At 35.3% G+C, this 25,752-nt stretch overlaps 1 protein-coding gene across 4 annotated transcripts in view; it reads right to left on the reverse strand.

Moving 5' to 3' along the window:
* Window positions 1–25,752, reverse strand: part of Exoc2 (exocyst complex component 2) — a 252,744-nt gene that overhangs the window by 50,009 nt on the left and 176,983 nt on the right. For 3 of the 4 annotated variants that reach the window (XM_058582342.1, XM_058582341.1, XM_058582340.1), the window contains 4 exons: window positions 15,472–15,527; window positions 12,552–12,674; window positions 6,798–6,859; window positions 4,037–4,096 (listed from right to left, as the gene is read on the reverse strand). In XM_058582342.1, the coding sequence (XP_058438325.1) occupies window positions 4,037–4,096; window positions 6,798–6,859; window positions 12,552–12,674; window positions 15,472–15,527 (301 nt within the window). Of the gene's footprint in view, window positions 1–510; window positions 2,116–4,036; window positions 4,097–6,797; window positions 6,860–12,551; window positions 12,675–15,471; window positions 15,528–25,752 lie in introns of those variants that run through there. The other variant, XM_046453455.2, reaches the window with a different exon arrangement.

The raw sequence follows: 25,752 nt of genomic DNA on the forward strand, positions 1-25,752 counted from the left end.
TGCTATACTTCCCTCCATTCTCTGAGCCATAACTTATTCCTATGTTGCTGAAGTTTATTAGCCTCTTGCACTTATGTGTTTCCCTTTAACTGTGTCCTCAGCTGGGAGGAAGAACTGGAGTAGTAGTAAGGCAGTAATGAGGTCAGGAAGCCAGAGGGTATGAGTGTGAACATGGGTCCTGCCACTTACCAGTCTTATTGTCTTAAGAGAAGTCACCAACCTCTCTATGTTTAACTGGACAAAGGAGGTGACCCAGCCTACAGTTATCATAAGCTGTTGTGAGGATTAAACAAGGTAATGTAGTACAATAGCAAGCATGTGGCAAGTTCCCAACAAAAGATTTAGTGGGACACCTGATAAATGCTTGCTGACAATGACTTGACAAACATAGCGTAGACCAGCGTTTAAATGTTTATTTTTGAATTAAAACTAGACATATAAGCATTTTATAACTAATGAAAATGTTGAAATAGACACTTGGGTAAAAAAAAATGTTAACTGAACTACATCTCAGAGTGAAGAAAGATTCTTTATTGGCTGAACATACTGTACTAGATATTTAAAATAACACAAACATTCAGGATTGCAGTTTTATAATTTAGTTCACAGTCATGCTAGATACAATGGTTAACACACTCAGGAAAGACAACTTTCTGCATACATTAATTTATCAAGCCACGTCTGTAAAAGATTAAACTTTCAACGTTCAGTTATTGTGAGTCCACCCAAACATCAAATTAACAAATACAACATTTACTTATTTCACATAATTCTGTATATTGCTATACTGTGCTCTAAAATTACTTGTATTACCAAAGACATTTATTCCAGCAATTGAAAAATAGAATTCTGTATCACCTACAGAAAAATTTGAAGACCTTGACAAGTAAACCACAATTGGAAACTGTTTTCTGAAACAGAGGGTAAAATGGAGTTAGGTGAGAGAAGCCACTTTGTCACAGTGACCTGAACCTATTCTGGTAAGTCCAGTCAGTAGTGAATCACTGCCTGCTGACCCAGGGGTGTCTTTTTCAGAAAACACTGACTATGCCAGAGTAGCATCCTTTCAGCTCCAGGGCAAGATGTTTCAAAGGCTAAGAAGTGGTGGAGAAAGTAAATCACTAGAATCAAAAGCAACAGGCAGGAGTGCCAGTTGTCCCCATGTGCCTGGCTTATTCTTTAGGTGACATTGAAGATGGTGCTGACAGTGCCTGTGAGTTTGGCATAGAGTCTGGCATTCACATCCCATCATAGACAACACATAGGTCCTTAGGAATCAATGACACACCAATGCTAAGTGACACACATCGCATACATCAAATCAAAAAGAATGAGTGAGAACAACAACAAAAAAAAATGCAAAAGGTGTTAAATATTTAGTACTGTGAAAAATAAAAACTGGACAACAAAATGCAAAGTTAATTCATGAACCACTTTTTAATGCAAGACCGTAAATTTACCCCAAACCCACATGAATTAATGATGTAGGGCCATCTGTATGAAATAAGGCTTTAAAGTACAGCTATGCAGTTTAGGATAAAGTCCCAAAGATGTCTAAATATATCTTTCAAATTTCTTATCAATCTCTTCATGGATCTTATAAACTGCTGACATTAAAAGTCTATTAAATGATACATATAGAAATGCTTTCAGACATACCATGTGCCATCTCAAAACATTCCCTAAATAAGCTGTTCCTCCCACAACACTCACCAGGCAACATTTAGCTGAGGCAAAAATAAAATAAAAATAAAAACAAAGTATGTCAAACAGTCATATAGAACCTTATTAACAACAACAAAAAAAGGGCACACAAAAAAATTACTGCTTGGGTTTTTCAAATACTGTCATTTTGGTTGAAAAAAAACATACATTAATTTCTAAGCTTCTGAGGTGTGGGGGGAGGTGTACAGAGAAATTGCAAACGCAGTGCTCTATACACCTAATACCTTTAGGGCACTTAGAAAGTGAATATTCTTATTACATGTTATCTTTCTGGACTGCCCTTCTTTTGCAGGTATTTATGTTTTCATCATGGTTGAAGAAGTAGCTTGGAAACAGGTAAGCTGCAAGTGCATACTGCTCTTGAACTTGTTCAGCAGCTCTTCCAGTAACCTGCAGGGAGGAGACACTATTTCACAGCCTGACAGTGAGGGTGGCTTAGCAACCTAAGCAAACAAGTAGGGAGCCAGCTTGCCGAGCTTTGCCTTCTGCTTGCTGTTTTTAGAAGGAAGCTGAAAAAGTCATTATCTATTGATTCTTAATAACAGAAACAACTCAACCAAGGAAGCTGGTCTAAAGAATATATTAATATACACATTGTGTTTATATTTAAAAATGTCCCTCCTGTCCCATTCCCCTAGATTAGATTTCTCCCCTAAAACAGAGTAATATTCGGGCCTATTTTTTAAAATTCACTCTAAACATTTTGAAAAATATTAAAATTCACTTTTTGTTATACATTTCTATGAAAGCTAACAAACACATATAGTAGTCTACGTGTTCAGGAGACAGAAGAGTTCCATCATCCTTTTGTAGTCAACCTTTACTTCTAAGCTCACACCACAGCAACCCTGACTTCTTTTTTGTTATTTTCTGTCCCTCTAATCTTCCATTTTGTCTTTAACAAATATTGGAGCATGGTGAATAAAAGTAGCAAGTTAAATACCAGGGGAAACAGGGTTAACTCTAGCTCCTCTAGGAATATCATTCTGCTATGATTCTCAATTGTTTCCCTACTTGGTCTGATATATTCACATAATTTAAAAGCTAGAAAAAACTTTAGAGCTCATCTGATACAGATGAAGCAACCAAGGCCTGAATTTCATGGTACTAAAGTCAGGAGATTGTTTCATGGTTGAACAATGCTCAATATTAGAACATTATCTTCCATAGTACATTAAAATATAGTCCTAATCTGGGATTATGTCAGGGTGTCTGTTGTTCCAGACTCAAATGTACCAGGCTTCTGAGCCATGCTCCATTTATTTAAAATAGAGGTGACTGCTTTAATCTTTTATCATATTTATTTTAAAGAAATAAATAGGGTTTGTTATAAATTCAGTTAGAAGTCAAAAGTTAGTGAGAGAAGAAGAAAGTAGGAAAATGGAAGCAAGGGCTGTTGGTGTAGGCACTGTTTGTTCATATATCTATCTGCCAGTGTGAGAAACACACAAGGGATTGCACTGGGGATCACATAAACTGGGTAGCTGGTCTGTTCCCCCTTCTTCTAAGCCCCGTCTACTCTCAATCTCATGTGACAGTGCCTCCTATTGGTCAGTTCCTGATGTTCTGTCTGTGCTCTGAGTTCCCACCACATTCCCCTGTGCTAGGGAGCCCAGCCAGCCCCATGTGCTTCCCACTGCACCCTGATGGATCACATGCAAAGGTGGGTGAACTTCAGCTTCAACTGGTGAGGAAGCAAAGAGCTACAGCATTTCAGTTGCTTCAGATGATGCTAAGTTAGACAGTTAGCTCCCTGGCCTAGATTTTCTCTCATGTCAGAATTCTTGTTATTTGAGTAGTAAAGTTTAAATAAAGGTTGAGATCACTACTGTGGTAGTAATGAAATATATACAATTTTATGATGCCATATTATATAAATCTACTTTCTTCATAATTTTTATTTTGTAGAGAATAAAGTATACACTATTAAACTAGTCATAAAGAAAAAAAAATACTGAGTTCTGCACTTTACTACTCTGCCCTCTTTATTATATTCTTAAATATATAAGCCAATAATATAGTGTAAGTCAAATGAGTTTTCTTTGGATATTTTCAGTCACTTAAAACTCAAAAAGTCTTAATTTCTAAATTATCTTAAACCTAAAAGAAAAGTCTTACCTTATTCTGTCACTTGGAAGAAAAGCAAGATACAAGTAACTTGGTACAGCTATTAAATACTGCTCCTCCTTAAATCCACATTATCATCATCATCATCATCATCATCATCATTATCATTTTTAAAGGTTCTTCAGATAACAAAACCTTGTTCAATACACCTAACTATTGTCTGAGGACAGCACAGAGAACTTACTTCTTATCTGCTCCACTTGCAAGCTGAGGCAGGGCTTCCAGGGCCTGTTTAAAACTAGACCTGGAATAAAAGGATAACACTTAAGCCCAAACAATTCAGAGTTCTGAGGGAATCAATTAAGAGGATCACTTAAAAATTCTTAAGCATATCTTAAGTATAAAGAAACCAATGTAAGGCAGTGAAGCAAGTGGAAATATGAGAAAAAGTAAAAGTGAAAAACAACAGAAAAAGTAAAAGCAAAAGTGAGGCTATGATTACTAGACAGAGGCTTCACAGGAGCAGGGTCAGAAAGACTCAACTGGGAAATGAAACGTCACCTGAACAAAAGGGGGCTATTCATGGGAGAGGCGGGCTTAGTGTGGACATGTTCTAAAAAACAAGATCTTTTTTCTTTTTTTTTTTTAAACAAAACTGAACTACAGATAAAGTAACAGGTATGAGAAGAAGGAACTATAAAGAAATGGGAATAAGATTGTAAAAATATGACATAAGTAAGGACATTATAGTGTTGCCATGTATAGGGCCTGATTTACAGTCAGTATATTATAATAACTAAACATGGTCTTCACAGGATTTAGCTATTATATTTAAAATCTGTAAGAAAATGGACAGATGTCTATATACTTTAAAAAGGCAACATAATTTATTTACATGAAAAGGACAAAAGGAATACATTTAAGATCCTCATATTTGGTAGGCTTTTTTTTTTTTTTTTGGTGTCCATTGAATCCAGGGACGCTTTACCACTGAGTCACATCCCCAGTCCTTTTGATTTCTTATTTTGAGACAGGGCCTCCTTAAGTTGCTGAGGCTGCCTTTGAACTTGTGATCCTCCTGCCTCACCCTCCCAAGTCTCTAGGATTACAGGGATGGGCCAATTGCACCCAGCTTGTTATGCTTAACTTTTCCAAGTAGAAAGTATCAGAAAAATCACTGAACCAAATGAAAAACATGTTAGGAGAAAATATTTGGTACTAAAATGTACTGTTTACTAAGAAAAAGTTCTGAGGATTTTCAAATCTCTAATGACTAGTCAAACTGAGGAAATAAATGTAATTGTTAATATTTTAAGATGTTCTGTGATTTTGTATTATAAAAACATCCTCATCAATCTACCAGGAAGTACATTTTTGAGCAATGTTTCTTAAACTAGGGGCAAGTGCTACATTAACATATAAAGAGAAGAAAAAGTTCCAACAAAGTCATAAAAATGGGCGCTGGGAATCTTTAGTTGTACCTGAGACAGAAGTGGGGGCTTGAAGGGGTCCTTATTGGTATACTCAGCCTTCCCAATAGTTATTTGGTTTTCCTCTTTCCTGGGATGGTGGGAAGGCACTGCCATTATCTCCACCATCATCTTGTTTCTTATAAACCTCTTTCAAAAAACTGAGAGAAATGCAATACTATTGTTCTTCACTGTCACTATTACAATAACAATGGATAATGATGACAAAGGTTATACTACCTAATACTTGTGGGGGCACCAACAGTTTAGAAGGTAACTTGATATATTTTGTTATTTAATTTTCTCATAACTCTGCCTAGGGATCCACATTGAGCTTCCCCAATCAAAAATCTGAAATTCAACATGCTCCAGAATTTGAAACTTTTTGAGTACCAACATAATGCCACAAATGGAAAATTCCATAGCAAGCACAAAATATATTAAAAATATTGTATAGAATTACTTTAAGGCTATGTATTTAAGCCATATATGAGACAAATGAATATCGTGTTTAGACTTGGGTCTTAGCCCTAAATACCTCATTATGGATATGAAAATATCACAAATAAAAAATAATTCTAAATCCAAGCATTTTGGATATAGGGTACTCAACCTGTATTATCTTCTTTTTCTAGATGAGGAACTTAGGCTCTGTAAATTTTAGTTCTTGGGGAGAAACAGGCACTCAGACTAAGCAGATGTGGACTGGGTGCTTTTTATCGTCTATATAGCACTTGGTGCTATATAGAAAAATGATGGTTGGGAAAAGATATGGTTGTACACAAACATGGGAATCTTCTAGAAATAAATTCTGACAATCAGGAATGAAAAGCTAACTTCATTTGTTTAGAAAAAAAATTTTTAAGTCTTTTCAGGTATAATGATATCAGTAAGAATGATGGCATAAGCCACCTTATCAACACTGGAAATGAATAAGTATATTACAGTGTCCTTAAATATTTGATTTGCATACTACTTGGCTTCTCAGGCACAGAATTACAGTATTTTCTAGGTAATATTGCAAATGTGGTAAATAATTTTGTAAAGGCAATTGGTAGCTCTGTTTCACTTCATCTACTGATATTTCAATGGTAGGAAATCCTGACTTTCATTCAAAACAGCTAAAAATTATCATCAAATTTCCACTACAAAATTTTGTAGAGAAACCACAAGGCTTCCTCTTATACTGATATTTACAACATTCGAGCTGTCCTTCTAATCTGCTATGAATAGAATAAACCTCAATTCTTCTTCGATTCTTTTTTGAGATGTAATTCTCTACCATATAATTTATGATAGTAAGATTTATCAGTAATGAAAGAAACACATAAAATTGTATTCAACACCTTTTCTTTATTTTGTGCTACAAAGAAGTGATCTTGAGAATACTTGGTTTATTGTAGGCTCATACTGTGTAGCTAAAAAATTGATCAAATATAATCTTCAGCGCAAGTTTTTGAGCTTTTTTAAAAAGCATGTAACACACTAGTAAAACAACCTTTTTAAAAGCAGACATGAGAACACTTGACATCTTACTTGCTTTCAGGTGTCAGGTAAATGGCCACAGTATCCCTCAAAGCACAGATCTCAAGTCTTGCCTAAGATGAGGGAAGGACAGAGAGACAATAGGAAGCTGTGTTAATTTTCAAATGCACACAAGTACTGAGGGGAACAGTTTCTCCAGTCTACTACCCACAGGACAGAGTGGACATGGTGGCAATTAGTTGCAAAAAGACTTTCTAAAAACTGTATAAAGAAATTGTCTACAATAAGATTTTTGTTTTTAGCAAAAATTAACTTGAGTCAAGTATGATTATGTGCAGACAGAGAGCTTTATACCTCACATGAAAAGTACAAACCATGCAATGATTTTCCAGCAATCAGTATTTACTATCTGACTTGTAATGTGCCTGCTAGTCTGATGGTGACAGGAAGGAAACTCTGAAACAGTGGCCCTGAGGGGCCCCTCCCCCACAGTGGGGGAAGTCTAAGGACCTTGCTTTCTCAGCCAATGCCCTTCCAAGCACATGGTTTCCTCTCAAAAGCTAAGCTGTACTCTACAGATTTAATGCAATCCCTATTAAAATCATAGCTGTGCTTTCTTAAAAATGGAAATTAACAAATTGATCCTAAAATTCATATGGAAGTGTAAGGGACATAATACTGCCAAAACAATCCTGAAAAACAGGAATACATTTGGAGGACTCACACTTTCTGATTTCAAACTTACTACTGTGCTTCAGTAATCTAGTCAGCGTGGTATCAGCACATGACAGGCACTGAGATGAAAGAACAGAACTGAGGGACTGAATAAACCATTACACATATGATCAATTGGTTTCAACATGATACCAAGATCATTCAGTGGAGAAAGAAGAGCTTCTTTAACAAATAATGCTGGGACAACTGGAGGTTGAATTTCTTCTTCAGTATGAAAATCAACTCATAATAAATTATAGATCCCAACTGTAGGAGAGAAAACTATAAAACTCTTAGAAAATGGACCGAGATTGTGGTACAGTGGTATAGAGTGCTTGCCTAGCATATGTGAGGCACTGGGTTTGATCTCCAACACTCTATAAAAATAAAAAAAAATAAAATAAAGGTATTGTGTCCATCTACAACTGAAAAAATATTTAAAAAAAAATTCTTAGAAAAGGAGTTGTAATGGTTTACATATGAGCTATCCCCCAAAAGCTCATGTGTGAGACAATGCATGTATTTCATACATGAAAATTTCAGAACAGACAAATCATAGAGATAGAAAGTTGGTGGCTGTCTGTGGTAGGGAAGGAGACTTATAAGAAAATGGTAGGAGTGACTGCTAATGAGTCTGGGGTTTTTGGTGGGTGATGAATATTATGGTGATGATTGGGCTATTCTTTGGATACACTAAAAATCCCTGAATTGTTATTCTTTTTCTATTGCAGGCAAACTACATGGTAAATGAAATTACCTACAAACAAAAGAAAAGCTAACCTAGGGTTCACTTCCATGCAAGGACACATAAGCCAGGGTTCCCTGGTGCTCCAGAACTGTACAGTAATGACACCCACATACTTGCAATGCATTCTCTAATTTCTCTGTCCTGACAATGGGCGTTGGAGAAGCATTTATAAAAAACAAAACAAAACAAAAAAACACCCTATTCTCAGGAGTATAAGAAATAATGTAAAAGAATAGCAAAAGGCATAGCTAGTTTATATAAGATCAATTTTATTTAGTGACTTCTGTTTGGAAAAAAGTTGTTTGGCTTCATTTTGCAGTGTTTAAAAAACTAGAAAGCATATGAAATTTTCGTCTCTACTATTTAAATTCTAGTACAGGCAAACAACAATAACAACAACAAAAATTACAAACAGACCTAGAGGAAAATATTAAAGGGAAAAAAATGTGGTAGAATGCTTAGCTGAATATCTTAGGAAACAGATTAAACTGATGTAAAACTAATTTTCAGGTAGAAATTTTATTCCATCAAAGTGACAGGGTATTTCAATTAACCTATGAATTATGTCAGTTATAAAAGCTATAGCTACTTAAATAATATACATACAATTGTAAGCCAGAAAATGTCACAATACAAGATCAGCCAAATTGTCACTCTCTTCTTGCTCTGGGGAAGGTTCTGGATATTGGCCCATCTGTAAGTGACTGAAAAATGATCCTATAGTCCCTATCCAAGATACCTGCTCCAAAGAAGGGAGTTCTAACAGTCATTCTTACCAGGAAAGGGTGAAGGTAGGAGTTTAGACTCACTTGAACTTTTTCAAAATATAAAATGCTTGCTCATACCCTCAGAGGGATTTGTAATGTCAGAGAGTAGATTAGTTATAGTAGCCAATAGTCTCCTGACTTGTACACCTCAAAAAAGCTCCCCATTGATGCTGATATTTCTTCCCAACCTTTGCCTGCTGGATCTCTGTGGGATTTAGCCATTGAGTAAATGAACTGCAGAGGTAATTTGCAGAGAGGGCAAACTTTAGTTATAATTCTAAGACTGCTGAGGGCCAGAGTAGTTACTGAATCTTCCTTCAATACTACAAAATTCACCTACTAATTATCTTTCATAATGGAACCATTATAATTATGATGACCTTTCAACTTATACTATAATATCAAAGGGCTGATAAATCCAATTTCTAGAGAAAACTGGTGGCAAATGGAAATGCAGCATAGGTTTTTGTAACTGATTTCCCTCTAACCAAATTAATAAGTGTTGTCTATCCCTTTTCCTATATATATATATATATATATATATATAGAGAGAGAGAGAGAGAGAGAGAGAGAGAGAGAAAATTTTCAAAAGTACAGACTTCTAAAGAATATGATAGTGACTACCTGTGTACTCAGAGGTTCTACTATTAACATTTACTTGACATACTGCATTCAGCAAAATGTTCCTGAGATTCATTGGTAGTTTTTTTCTCTTTAATGCTGAAGAGCATTTGGGTCTATGAACATATTGCAATTTGTTTATTCTGTTTATGGACATCATGGACACCTGTGCAGTTTCCTGTTTGGGGCTACTATGAAACAAATTACTATGAGCATTCTTACATGCTTTTTTTTTTTTTTTTTGAGACAGATATTTTTGTTCTAGTTATCACAAGGTTGGAATAGCGGGGTCATAGGGTATGCATATGCTTACTTTTAGAGGAAACTGCAAAAGCTTTCCTCCAAGGTGTAGTACTTTATATTCCCAGCAATGTGTAAGAGTTCCAGTTCCTCCACATTTTGCCAACATTTGGTAAAGTCAGTCTATCTTGGTGGATGTCTACTGGTGTCTTTCTGCAAAGTGAACTTTCATTTCCCTGGTCATCCTTTACTGACTCTTTTACTCTTTTGGATATCTAGTTACATACATGCTAACTAAACCTCTGACACTGTCCCAGGAATCCCTGGAGTTCTGTTTATTTTTTTCCAATTATTTTGTCTATGCTATTCCCATCTAGTAGATTTTAAAAATTTCATTCACTTTATTTTTCCATTTCAAAATTTCTATTTGGTTCCTTTTTTAGGGTAACTATTTCTCTACTGATATTTCATACCTATTGGTTCATTATGAGCATATTCTCCTTTATGTCACCGAACATAGCTGCTTTAAAATTCTTATCTGCTAGTACCAACAACTTGATCATCTTATGGTTGGTCTCAGTTGATTTTCTTTTCTATTAAGAATGGGTTATGTTGGGCTGGGATTGTGGCTCAGCGGTAGAGCGCTCGCCTTGCATGTGTGGGGCCCTGGGTTCGATCCTCAGCACCACATAAAAATAAATAAGTGAAATAAAGATAATGTGTCCAACTACAACTAATAAATAAATAAATAAAAATGTTTAAAAAGTTAAAAAAGAAAGAATGGGTTATGCTTTCTCCTGTTTTGTCAGTTTTTATTAATTTTAAATTTGTATCCTGGACATTGTGAATGTTATGTTTTAGAAACTCTGGCTTCTATAATATGCCTCTAAAGAGTTCATTTTTTTTGTTTTAGTATGCAATTAATGTATCTGGATTCAAATTGAGAGCTCTTGGCTCTTGGGTAGCAGTTCCATTCTTACTTCAGTATTTTAGTCTTATCTGGGCTGGTTAGATTAGAGTTTAACCATGCATGTATATATTTAAAAGGTTCAACAGAGATTTAGGAGTTGTGTATATAGAATCTAAGGCACTTGCTTTCTTTCTCTCTAGGATACTTCCCTGTTGTTGAGGCTGCCCCAAAGCCTAATCTTTTCTATTTATTTATTCATTTATGTATTCATGTATTTATTATGCGTAGTTGGACATAATACCTTTATTTACTTATTTTTATGTTTTGCTGAGGATTGAACCTAGAGCCTTGCACATGCTAGGCGAGCGCTCTACTGCTGAGCCACAACCCCAGCCCGCAAAGCCTATTCTTTAAACCAGAAAGATGGCAGATTTTGGATTGAAGTTTTTGGTACCCTATAGCCTACCTTCAGGCTAAAAATCCATAAAAAATTGGGGAATTCATTCATGTTCCATTTCCTCCAGAATCTGCTTACTCACTGACACATTTGGTGCCTTGTGTCTTCAGGTGTTTTATTGTTGTTATTGTTCGTAAATTTTAAAAAATCATTTTCAGATCTTATTCACATTTACAGCATTATCTTTGGAGGGTTGGCCTGATGGAAGTTTCTTCAGCCATTATAGGAGAACTGTTATTGTTTGTTTTGTTTCTGGTGTGTGTGTGTGTGTGTGTGTGTGTGTGTGTGGTGCTGAAGATGGAATCCAGGGCCACAACCACTGAAACACAAATCCAGCTTGCTACTGTTTTTTTTTTTTTTTCCTTTTTAGGTTTTTAAAATTGCTTTTATTTTAAAAAGTTAATATGTGTATAACAGGAAACAAAAACACTAGCAAAGATCAAAGTTATCCAGTCACAAGTAGCTTAGTAGGACATGTCCTTCCAGCAGTTCCATTCTTACTTCAGTTTTTATATATGTGTCCACATATATAACACCCAATTTTGTGTGATTGAGATCATTGTGTGTACTGTGCTTTTCCACACATCATGAATATTCACCAATTCAAAACCCCAAAGCTACAGGAGTATTTTGATAGCCAAGAACACACTGTTAGAACTCAATCTGTTACAAATAAAAACCCCCAAAAAACAAAAAAACTGTAATCCTATCTTTCTTGGGGACAAAAATTTCATTGAAGTGGCAACAGGTCTCTAGATAGAAATACTCTGCTACTCTTTTTTTTTTCTTTCAATATACTCCCAATACTCCAGGTACAAAGATAATTCATAGGCAGGGAGTTTCTCTCCCATACACCTACACATCTGCTCTCCTTGAAGTTGGCTTACATGCACACCAAGAATCAAGTGACTTGTTTATAGCAATTGTATTTATAAAATTTAAACAAATGGGACATAAACCAATGAAATGTGAGATAGCTATTTGTGCTTTCTATGTACAATACATTGAATGCTTTGAAAGATTTATAAATAAGTTGGAACAATTTTCCTATGAAATTGAATATAATGAAGATATGCACAAAGTAAAAAAAATCACAATATTTTGAAGTAATCTGCATTCAGATAATTTTTACACTTAATAGTCTTTAAAGTTTTGCTCTAAGAACTGAAACAGAAACTCTGGAACTTATAAGGTAACATGGGTGTGTCTCATGCAAGATATATGATATATCTGCAATCAGCAGAGACATTAAAAAAACTGTCTATATGTCACAGGATGGATGAGTTAAAATACATTTACATATTTTAAATAAAAATAAAATTTCAACACAGAATTGAATTTTCGTTACCTGCAGTGCTCCATTTTTGCTGAAGGAGGAAACACACTGCATCAGTCGACTTAGCTCTTCAGAAACTGCTTCTACCACCTTGGACAGTACCCGAGGCACCAATTCTTTGGAAATAGTAAACACCTGATGGGAGTTTAAAATAAGAAAAATGATACACTCTAGGACTTTTCCTGGCCTGAATTTGTTAAAATCAAAAGGAACATGCAAAAACAACAAAACCCCATAGGTTTTCTTATTCATTTATTTACTATTTTTGGTAGCAGGAAGTGAGCCCAGGGGAGCTCTTACCACTGGGCTACATCTCCAGCTCTTTTATTGTGAGTCAGGGTCTTGCTAAATTGCCCAGGCTGGCATTGACCTTGTAAATTTCCTGCCTCGGTGTCTTGAGTGACTGGGATTACCTGTATGTGCCACTGAATCCAGCTCTAAGTCATATTTTTAATAATTCTATTTAAAAATACAATATAGACAGTTAAAATTTTGAGAGTTACTGTTGATGTGGATAAACTAAAATTTGATTTGAAGATTTCTTCCTCTTCCTATTCTTTCACAAAAAAACAATTTTTAGAGAAGAAATTAGAAAAAAATACACTCTGGATAAATATTTTGCCATAGTTTAAAAAAAAACACTGAGCCAAATATGGTGGTATGTGCCTGTAATTCCAGCTACTTGGGAGGCTAAGGCAGGAGGATCACTTATGCCCAGGAGACTGAGGTCAGCCTGGGTAGTAACAAGAGTGATACCTGATCTCAAATAAAACAAAACAGAACAAAACAAAACAACCCTGGTCAAACTTTCCTTAGAATATGACAAATACCCTACTTGCTGGTCCACTATTATGTATTGGACAAGATCCCCAGTTTTATTATATGTTGTACTAGATATATTATTTTTTTTCATTTCACACAGCATTATTTTTAAACTTTTTTAAAAAGTTTGACACTTTTAAACTGGGAATTATCAGGAAATTTAATGAAACATTTTCCTTTCTGATTTAAAAATTCAAGTAAATTATATTTTCTTTTTAGCTTTTCCTATTTTTCAGATTGAGCCAACAGGATTAATTAAACCTTTGGGTCAACCCCTAACATGACTTGAGAGTTTAAGAAAATTTTGGCAATAATAAATATTATTAATGAAATTCTACTTTCAGTCATTGGGCTAAACTTAAAGAGGACTTGAATGCCTAATATTTATAAATAATCTCACAGCTATTGACAATGGACATTAATAAAAGCTGCCTTACCAGGCATGGTGCTATACACCTGCAATCCCAGCAGCTTGAAAGCCTGAGGCAGGAGGATCTCAAGTTTAGAGCAAGCCTCAGCAAAAGTGAGGCACTAAACAACTCAGTGAGATACTGTCTCTAAATAAAGTACAAAATAGGGCTGGGGATGTAGCTCAGTGGTTGAATGTCCCTGAGTTCAATTCCTGGTACCAATAAATAAACAACAAACAAACAAGTAAAAGCCATCTCATTAGAAATCAGCATGATCACCGTGTGCACACCTATAATCCCAGCAATTTGGGAGGCTGAGGCAGGAAGATGGAGAGTTCAAAGCCAGCCTCAGCAGACTAGCACTTAGCAACTCAGAGAGACCCTGTCTGTAAATAAAATATAAAAAAGGGCTAAGGTTAAGCACCCCTGGGTTCAATCCCCAGTTCCAAAAAAAAAAAAAAAAAGAAAGAAATCAGTGCATGATCTTTCACATTCACAGTTCCCATGTATTTTGCAATTCCTCTGCTCACCTGCCACCAACATTTCTAGCTGATGATTTTAATTTACATTTTAAAGGAAGCTAATAAGAGTTTCCTGATAGTTTTCATAAAATCTCAGTTAAATTAATTGCTCATTATTAGATCTATGTGATAAATTCCTGTCTTTGATATATAAAAACTTGATTTATAGAGAAAGTTATATGCTTCCCTTTTACTAAGAAATGAAAAATATAATATACTATTTTGCTCTATTGCTTCAAACTTAGAGCCAAATTCAGGAACCAGGTAACATTACCTTTGTTTTCTGTGATGGCTGTTTTACTTAATTATCCATGGTTTTTTGTTTTGTTTTGTTTTAGTTTACCTCCGTGACCTGAAATACTTCTGGATGGAGGAGACAAACATAAATCTAGAAACACCTATTTGGATGCAAACAGTTGAGGATGCTCTTGAGCATCTGTGCTCTTTGCTCTGTCCCATTTTATCTGGTTTCCCATCAGTCCCTGAGCCACAGTCACTCTGAAAGTGTTGGTGAAGCAGTGAGTAATGGACTATGAAACTACTTAATGAGAACAGGTCATCACAGTGGTGACAATGGTGGTAGCTGTGGTACCAATGTTGATAGCTCAATATTCCTCAGAAAGGCTCTCTTCCCCAACTAAAGATGTTAACACGAAGCAACATCTCCAAGAGCCTACACTGTTGAGATCGTCTGTTTCATTCGAAAACGTCAGACTACCCTGGGAGCCTGTCTTTCTAACAAACTTCTACTTTTCTGGAATCCCCAGAACTATGTGAGCCCATATTGCAATGTGAATGAAATACCAAAGCTTATTTGTGTTCTAATAAGAGAATAATTTAATTTCCAAGATAAGGAATTTAACATTCTTTAAAGAAAAAATATCTTTTTCCATTCTATTTTTTCTGTACTTTCCAAATATTACTGAATTTAGTCTTAGTTATCAGAGAAAACATACATAACTTCAGAAAAAGACACACACACACACTCACAGAAAAAGAGAGAGAGAAAGAGAGAGAGAGAGAGAGAGAGAAAGCGCAAGCGCTGAGCTTTATTTTATTTATACCCAAGATACCTTCTGAAGGAGAAAAGAGATCACTATTAAAATCATCAAATTTCCCTTTCTCTTGTTTTCTTTCCTAGTCATCCACATTTCTTAGGAACATCTAATGATAGCTTACCTCTGCATGCACAGCAATTATATTCACCAACGCTTCTTTTAAATAGTTTCTGACACCTGAAATCAAGAAGGGGGAGGGGATAATGCATTAAGTGGGAACACAAGTCAGCCCTCTCCCCTGCTAGCACTAGTGTGCACTGTGTAGCAAGCTGCCTTACGGTGTTCTGAGGAGAAACAGAAAGTAACACCAAACTATCAATTTCCTTTTGAGAACCAAATGGTGAAAGGACCATTTTCAAACAGGTTATTTAAAAAAAAAAAAGGTTAAATTAGAAGTTTTCTTTCACTGTTTTTCATTTCTATCACTGTACACCTATATGCTCTCTGTCAACTATTGGTAACTTGGCCTCAAAATAAGTTTTTAAAAAATGTTTTTCTATTTCTTCACAAGTATATGAATAATAATGCAAAGGACAGAAGGAAGATTTTATTGAGGCTCATAAAATGTATATTAAATATCACAGCATTTAACTTCCCAAGGTAAAAGTCAAATTATTATGCAGACTGACTATTCTGATCTTAAGGAATCACTTTGAGGAGAAACTTCTCACAAAACCACACTGAATCTGATTCAGTAAAGCAAGTTTATGCTTGGACAAAACAAAGACTTCTGATTCTAGGTACAGAATCAAAAAGCACTATTCACTCAATAGTAGTACTCACAAGATTTATGAGTACAGGGTCTAAGGTCACACTATTTTGAATCAATCCCCAGTTTTAACACCGAATAGTGTTGAAACACCTAATAGCTTTTGGTGAGAAGACTGTAAGCTTCAATTTTCTCATCTATTAAATGAGTATAGTAAGTGCACCCTCTCTTATCGTCCTGTAATGAGGATTCAAAGAGATAATGTATGGGACAGGTATTCACACAACTCCTTAACAGCTTTCATGACCATTATTTTTCAAGAAAATACATAAAAACCAAATGCTATTTTATTGTAACTCCAAAACAACCACTGCCATTTAAATGGAATATTTTAGAATGCCTTCCAGAATTAACTACACCCCCTTAGAATACTTCCACTACAGAACAGAAAAAATGTTCTATATGCAAAATCATGGATGTTACTAGTAATGACACTAAGGACAATCTCTCAGAATGTCATATACACTTCTGAATATTTAGGAAAGTTGAGACAAAGACCATGAACTATAAACCAATTTTTTGAATCAGCATTTGTAGATTACTAATACATATCTAGCTTTTGATTTTATCATATAATATGGTATAAAAATAAGTGCACTGTTTTTCTTTTGAGAAGCCAATTTCATATGAATAGAGTTTCATATGAACCTATGATATGAAGTTCAGATGTTGTTGATAGGATAGCTGAGAAAGCAGAGTGAAGAGTAATTACATGTAATCCAGAAATTGATCCTTTCTGAGAAAAAAAAAAAGGATAATTACAAGGGAAGAAGTTCTATGTGGGAGGTAGGACAGAAGACCTAAGGATCCTACTGTAAGTAAAGAGGGAAACAAACAAGCTTGGGAGATCACAACAGCATTCTTCTTGTCAGAGGAAAGCCACATCACAGAGTTCCTTTGGACTGAGAGTACCAGAGGGCTTGGCCTACTCTGACACCTGCTCTCTCCCAGAATCAGTGCAGGGTGCATGGAAGCCTGCTCTGGCTCCAGTGTCTGCGATCACTGTCTCATGTCTACTGCCTTTTAACTGCAATTCCTGTGGAAGATCAGCTCATATATATTTATATAATCAGTGTATCTAACATATAAGTAACTGATACTATACACATAATACTATGTTTTAAGGCACCAAGAGTCTCCATCCTCAGTGAAAATAAGGGTCCTGTTAATGCCACTATAAGAACACATGTCAGGAGTATGGGTTCTTGGGGTTCTAGCACTAGTGCCTAGAAACATGAAGATAGTTTTTGATTCTTAAATTTCTTAAATGTAAAAGATAAATTGAGCCAGAGTGGTGACTAAAAAACCAAAAATTAAATTCAGAATCAAGCAAGAAAATGTCACATGCTCTGTGACATCATATGCTATGAACTCAACTCCCACTCTGACCTTAATAGAAGAAATATTTCCTGGTAAGAACCATTAGACTAAGCATTACTAATAAAATACCCTTTAAAAGGGGGAAAATATTAGTTAATACAATTTTAAAGACTTAGCTGTGAACTATAAGAATAAAAGCAAAGGATACTCTTTATTTTTTTATTTATATATGACAGTGGAATGCATTACAATTCTTATTACACATATAGAGCACAATTTTTCATATCTCTGGTTGTATACAAGGTATATTCATACAAATTCATGTCTTCATACCTGTACTTTGGATAATAATGATCATCACATTCCACAATCATTTCTAACGCCATCCCCCTTCCCTTCCCTCCAACCCCTCTGCCCTATTTAGAGTTCGTCTATTCCTCCCATGCTCCCTCTCCCTATCCCACTATGAATCAGCCTCTTCATATCAAAGAAAACTTTTGGCATTTGGTTATTTGGGATTGGCTAACTTCACTTAGCATTATCTTCTCTAACTCTATCCATTTACCTGCAAATGCCATGATTTTATTCTCTTTTATTGCTGAGTAGTATTCCACTGTGTATATATGCCACAATTTTTTAATCCATTCATCTATTGAAGGGCATCTAGGTTGGTTCCACAGTTTAGCATTGTGAATTGTGCTGCTACAAATGTTGCTGTGTCCCTGTTAACCCAAAGAACCACATTTCTGATAGCAAATTTGAAACATGATCAAGCTTCCCATTTTAGGTTGACCACATGGATAATAATGTAAGAAGCACCTTGGATAAGTAAAAGAACTTTAGATTTCTTGGAAGGAGATTTTTTCATTATGGACAGGAGAAAAAAAGAGGAAATACCCCCATCCCCCCCCCACACACACACACATGAAGTAACAACTGCTTCAAGTGGTGATATGGAGAAACTAAAGGGGAAATGTATGGTTCCAAGGATGGACACAAACAGGGATCCTACTCAAGACTTCAAGGCAGCCAGTAAGGGTCAGACAGATAGTATGAAACAGAAGACCTCAACAAAAGGCACACCAGCTTGATGCATCGCTTCATAAAGCATCATTTATATCCCCCTAGGCAATTATAATATTTAAAACATAAAAGATTACTTCTGAAAAAAAACAACTACTACCCACTGTGTTAAACACAGAAGTATTTTTTATTGCCTATTGTTCATTTTTAAAAAGTTACTAAAAGTTTTCACTTACTCATTTAATGTAATTTACTGAGACTCACTACATAGTGGACACCATTAAGTATACATCAGAAGCTTTAGGTCCTTCATACAGAGGATCCCAATGTGCTTAGTTATTACAAGTTTGGCCCCAATTTACTCGTGTTGTGTGTTTATATTGCATATAGCAAATAGGTACAAGAGGGTTATATGAATGTGCTTGACATTGTAAAAAAATTCTTTATACTCTGATTTAAAATAATTTGCAAGACGTTTACTTGGTGTGAAGTTCTTAATTGGTTAAAGAACAGTATTGGAGTAGGGGTAAAGAAAGTCTGAGCAAAGGGCTAGAAACCAGGCAGTATCTGTGTCTGGGAAACTCATAAGATCTCTGTACTCTTCTAAGCTAAGAATTTTGATTTCTTTCTTTCTACTCTCCAACCACAGTTGGGAAGCAAGCAGCTAAACCAGATGTGTCACACACTCCTGTCTTTCACCTTCCCTGCACATGGTTCAGGGATCAACAGTAAGATGGCTGGACACAATCTTAAAATACTAACCTTTGATAAACTTCTTGGTTTTAATTGCCCATTGAGTTTTCTGTTTTAAAAAGCTCAAAATATGTTAGTAGGAGGATGTCAGATCTTTCAAAGACCTGTACCCAAAGCCAGGTGCTGTTGGTCCCCTAGCTCACTTGCTCCTTGTGGTACTCCACCTGGTGGCAAACATAGCTGGCAATAATGTGGCAATGTACTTTTCCAACTGGACAAATTAAAATACAGTTGGCCTCTTTTTCAACCGGTTCTGCATCTACAAATTCAATGAACAGTGGATTGAAAAAAAAAAAAAAAAGCAATTATAATGATTTTGTACACACTGTTTATTTGTCATTATTCCTAAACAACACAGTACAGCAACTATCTGTATAGCATGTATTCTGTAATAGGTATTATAAGGAATCTAGAGATGATTTAAAGTATATGGAGGATGTGTGTAGGTTCTATGCAAATACTAGACAATCTTATATAAGTGACTTGAGCATCTGTAAATGCTGTTACCTGTGGGGGTTCCTAGAATCAATTCCCCACCTCCGGAAGCCAAAGCTCCTCTAGAAGCCATAGTGAAAGAATGTGGATCCAAACACTGAGAGGTGACTGAGACCACATTAAGGCTTGGGAATGTGAGGATGGGTCTCAACTGTGATCTCATGGGCACTAACTGACCCCACGGTTTCTTCCTTCAATTAGAGGACTGGAAGAAGAAAGACAGAAATGCTGAGGAAGATGTCACCTGAGAAAGACATACATGTTGCCAGGAAGCTGTAAATGCATCTATTACAACAAATGTCCAAGGCCTAAGTGAGAGGAGGAATGAAGTGTAGAGTGAATTTCAAAGGACCCTGGTTTTCATATCTGGAGACAGAACCAGAATATGATTTTTGGTGATAGCATGATCTTCAAAAGGTCCAAGATTGTGTCTGAGGGACAATATTATGTTAATTTGGATGGTATATGTTGTTTTCCTTTCCACTGCATTTATTATAATTGTAATATTATTAGTATCAATGGTTGATAATTACCGTTAAGTTCAGAGAGGTGACAGAAAGGACACTTGGGATCTAAATTCTGCCTTACTTATATACGACTTATATGACCTCAGAAAACACAACTTATTTTCCAGACAACTGTCAACTCTGAAATACAGAAATTATATCTCATTCTTTAATATTTGTGCATCTAATATGTGCTAGGTACCTCCAGGTGGTGGTATCCCAAAGTAAGCAAAACAGATGCAACCCCCAACCCCTAGCCCTAAAGGAGCTTAGAGTTCAGTGGGGAGGAGCACTTTGTCCTGACAAGCAGTACACATATTTCAGGGGCTAATTTTTAAAAATAAAGACATTAATAGTTGACTAAAAGACATAATGACTAGAAAAAAATACATTATTTTTTCTTTTTGAATCTCATGGTCTATACCTTTGTACAATATAATCCATTATGACCCTCATGTACTTGTAGGTGAAGTTCTATTGAGTGGTGCAGAAATTCCTTAGCAATTGAATTTGTACATAAGGCATGACAGCAGCAAACAATCCAGACATAGCATCAAATGTGACTGTGCCATGATTAATGGAAAGATTTGTCTTTGACAGTACTCTCATTGTGCTGGTTTCACACAAAGTTCTCTAGAAGTTGGAATTTTAATGCAACTCTTTTAGGATACTTTGCACTGGCTTTGAAAAGAATGGTGGAACATCACATACCAGTAACAGTCTTGTGGTAACATTTGAACCATGACCAAAAACAAGAGGACCAGGTGGACACAGGAAGACTTAGACATGATCTCCAATACACATGCTACTTACTTACTACAGTCACCTTGGGACAAGTTTCTAATCTGATGATTTGTAACTTTCTCTTTCATAAAACAAAGATAACATTTATAAAATGGAATAATATTTTTAAGAGGCCAAGGACTCACTTGCCAAATACTGGGCAGTCAGCAAATGGGTGGTGCTATGATTGACCACAGCCATGGGGCCCACCCTGCACTTACACATGCACATGGATCACCTGGAACATCCTCTCAGAACACTGTGTCTTTTCCTCCCACTGAAGCAGCTTCACATTTATTTGTAAGACTACTTGATTAATATCTATCTCCCCTACTGGACTATAAACTCTACAAGCATAGAGATCACACACACTTTTTCTTATCTTTGTATCCTCAGAACCTACCACAGTGGCTGGCACATAATAGGCGTTTGGAAAATATTCATGAATGAAGAAATAAAAGGCAAAATCTATGTCTGCTCTGCTTACTCCTAAGTTCTGAAGACTAAACCATCTAAATAAATTGATAAATGAATGATGAATGGCTAGATACGTTAGAGAAGAAACTTGAATATGTGTAAAATTCTATAATGTCCACAGTCAAATGACATGTGAACTATTCACTTAAAAGATAAGTAACTGGTCCTGTTTATGTGAGAAGGAGATGTTTTCTGGTAAAGCACCTCTTACTTAAGATATAGGAAAATGAAGAAAGTCTTTCTGTGATTAACAGTCAGGATCCATTTGAAAAATACAATTTGACTAAAGAAAATATAGCAGAACAGAATGTAGCTGAGATTAAATCTATTTGCTTTTCAAATATGCTTTATTTTTCCAGCTGTATTCTTAAACTAATCACTTGTTTCAAAACACTGAAGTAGTTGCTAAATTCTCACTATGTGCTAGATACTTAGGAAGATGTCTATGTATTATAATAGAACATAGTATGTGAACATATTAGGAAACCTGGGTTTTAGCTTAATGTATGGTAAATTAGGAAGAAACCATCAGTGTAGACAGTGAGAGCAGAAAAAAAGCAAACTGCCTTGATTCTTGGAGTTATAGATAAATGTTACATTATTATGATATAGTAATAAGTACTGTTTTAAAAAAGGTACCCTTAGATAAACCCCCACAACTTTCCATGTTATTTAAGTGAGGGAATGAGAAACAGCTTCTAAGCATTTACAATATATATCTTCTCTACTCTGAATATGAAATTAGAATGTGTCATGATATTTGACAAAAAAAGTGTCCCCACCCACACAGTATCAACCCAGACTATCACTTAGCAATTAATTTGGTAGCCCATTGTGGAAATTCCCCATGGAGAAAACAAAGCTTATTTCTACTCTGTGCTAGGACTTGTAGGCTCTTTCTTGCAGGGTGGGATTCCTGTAAGTCAGCCAGTACAGTGTACCATCCCCAACAACTAAGAGATTTTTTTTCACACATCAAAATGGAAAGACTTCTTGCTTGGTATATTTGTGTTTGTTCTTTCAATGAAGTAGGGAGGTACTTGATTTTGGAATAGGATAACTATTAAAAATATTTATTGTGCACTTATTACTATTTCATGCCAGACACTATTCCAGGTGCTAGGGATATGGCAGTGACCCAAACCTACCCACAACAAAACCCCTCCTCTTACAGGGCTTACACTGGACTAGGGACATGCCCAGATGCAATACAATAAATAACTTGCACGTAGAGAAAAGGAGTCTTAAACCATCCCAAAACAGTAAGCAAGTGCATGATATAAAATTGTTCAGGCAAATGGTAAAATCTGCATTACCAAAGACAGAGCTTCTGTTAATAAGACTTCTCCTCAATGTCTCTGGGGGAAAAAAAATGTCTCATTACTTGTTGAAAAGATGTTAATCTTCCTTTTGTGTCAGTTTCATGGAAATAAATTCTAGCAATAACTTTTAATAGATAATGTGTATTAGAATAATTGGGGTTTAAACCTCAGCTGGAAAAATCAATTAATTCACTGAGCTTCAGGTTTTCCTTAATGTATGGGAAAATTCTTTGTAAATATATAAATAAAAAGTGTCATACAGATTTGATTCTTACTATTAACACTTTGGACAAATTGCTAGGTAGACTGCTATAGGAGAAAAGTCCATATTAAAGAATAGAACATTGAACATTTGGGTTGATCAAGTCTTTGTTCTTCAGTTTTTAGTTTGAAAATTTAAAAACTTCCCATTGAAAAGAAATTAAAAACCACGAGAGTATAAGTTTACATAAAAATGAATAAACTCTTCCTTCATCCTTCTCCCCAGGAATAATCACAATTGATAGTTTGGTGTATATTCTTTCAATTTTTTCTCATGAATATAATGTCTTTCTAAAACAAGGAGATTACAGTACACATTCTCTTCTTGAAATTGATTATGTCATTCCACAATACATCACAAGTATTCTTTTAAAAATATTTATTTTTCAGAGCAGTTATGTTCTCAGCAAAACTGAGCAGAAGGTATAGCAATATCCACATATCCTCTGCACCCACACAAACACAGCCATCCTGTTATCACCATCCAGTGATACATTTGATAAAATGATGGATAGACAATGAGACATCACAATCACTGAAGTCCACTGTTTACATTAGGGTTCACTCAGTGTTCTACATTCTATAGGATTAGACAAAAATATAGTGACATGTATCCACTACTATAAGTACATGCAGAATATTTTCACTATCCTAAAAATCTTCTGTGCTCACTCTGCTTATTCATCCCTCTCTCCACTAACCTTGGTAACCACTAGTCTTGCACTCTCTTCACAGTTTTGCCTTTTCTGTAATGCCATATAGTTAGAATCATACAATATGCAGGCTTTTAAGATTGGCTTTTGTCCCTTAATAATATGCATTTAAGGTTCTTTCATGTCTTTTCACAGCTTGACAGTTCATCTCTTTGGGTGCTAAATGATACCCCATTATCTGGATGTACTAATTTATTTATCCATTTACCTATTGAAGGACATCTTGGTTGCTTGCAAATTTTGGCAATTATGAAAAATACTGCTATGAACATCAGCCAGTAGGCTTTTGTGTGGACATATGCTTTTAGCTCCTTTGAGTAAATATTAAATAATGTCACTTCTAGGTCTTATGATAAGAGTATGTTTAGTTTTGTAAGAAACTGTCCAATTGCCTTCCAAAGTAGCTATATCATTTTGTATTCCCCCTGACAGTGAATGAGGGTTCCTATTACTTTCCATCCTCACCAGCATTTGGTGTGGTCCAGTGTTCTAGCCTTTGGTCATTCCAATAGGTATGTAGTGGTATCTCACTATTGTTTTAATTTGCATTTCCCCAATGACATAAAATGTTGAGTCACCTTTTTCATAGGCTGATTGGTCATGGGTAGATTCTTTATTGAGTTCTTTGGCCCATTTTAAATTGGGTTGTTTGTTCTTCCATGTATATAAATCTACCGGATAATTTTCAATGGCTACCTAGTATTTGATAGTATGATATATCAAAATTAACCATCCTCCTACTGTTACTTCCATAAGTAATACTGCAGTGAACATAGATTCATGCATTTTACTAGCATATTTATGTAAGATATCTTCCTGGAAGTGGAACTGTTGAGTCCAAAGATTCCACTTTTGATAGATTCTTCCAAGCTGACATTTGAGAAGCTATAGAAAATTATACTTCTTTTCGATTTTAACTTGGATTCTCTGGTTGCTATAATTAATAGTACCCCTAATACATGCTTCTCCTTACCCATAACAGTCCATTGAAAACCTTCTTATACAGCTATTTGAAAAAACTTTCATTAAAACAATAAAATAAAATTTTAAACAAAACACAAAGGTCAAGGGGAACTTACTAAAAGTTACACGAGACATACCCTTAATTTGACTGGATAAAGAATGTTATAAACGAGTTGGAGAGGAAGAACACTGTAATTACAGAAAACAACTGCTATATACCATTTGAATCTATACCAAGAATGCAAACTTTTCCATGAAGCACTTCCTGTCACAATCGAATAGACGACTCCTTTACTAAGTTCAAGATATTCTGCCTAATGTTGTTTTGAAACACGACACTCTTCAGTCAAGGCTATAAGAAATCAACCCTGGAAACTCTGGAGATACTGCCTACCTTATAAACCACATTTCCTGTTTTTAACCCCTGTGCCCTAAATCAGTTATCACTCCTAGTCTACTGATAAAAATAGATTGAAAAATACTATAAATATCCCACAATGTACTTTTTTATTGTCAAACTGAAACAATACATGAAAGTACTTTTGGGTATTTCTTTTTCAAGTAAATTATCTATTCAATTGTACTCTGAAGCCTGTCAAAAAAAAAAAAGTAACCAGAAACCGTATTAATATTGACAGAACAGACAGAAAGACCTAAATATTTTGTAACAAAATTAGCTTTTGTTGGAAAAGAGAAGGGGTTTTAATTCCCAAGTCTCCAAGGTTTAATGTAGTAATTTCCACATTGATAGTGTTTGCCATATAATAAATTTTTTTAAATGCCTATCTGAGGACAGGTTAGTAGTGTACAAATAACTTCAGCCTCTACAGTGTTCTATTTTCTGTTCAAGGATTTTTCTTCTTCTTTAGTCAATATGATCTCCTGTTAATCAATATGATCAATCTGAATAGAAGATTCAATGCTTTTGAAAAAGAAAAATTATCACCAGCAGTGAAAATAGCAATGAAATGATTTCATGGCTTATGTTTTCCATCTATAATAAGAATTTATATTCCT

Source organism: Marmota monax, unplaced genomic scaffold, assembly GCF_021218885.2.
Source record: "Marmota monax isolate L192 unplaced genomic scaffold, Marmota_monax_Labrador192_F-V1.1 WCK01_AAM20220418_F8-fsc00029, whole genome shotgun sequence".
NCBI lineage: Eukaryota > Metazoa > Chordata > Mammalia > Rodentia > Sciuridae > Marmota > Marmota monax.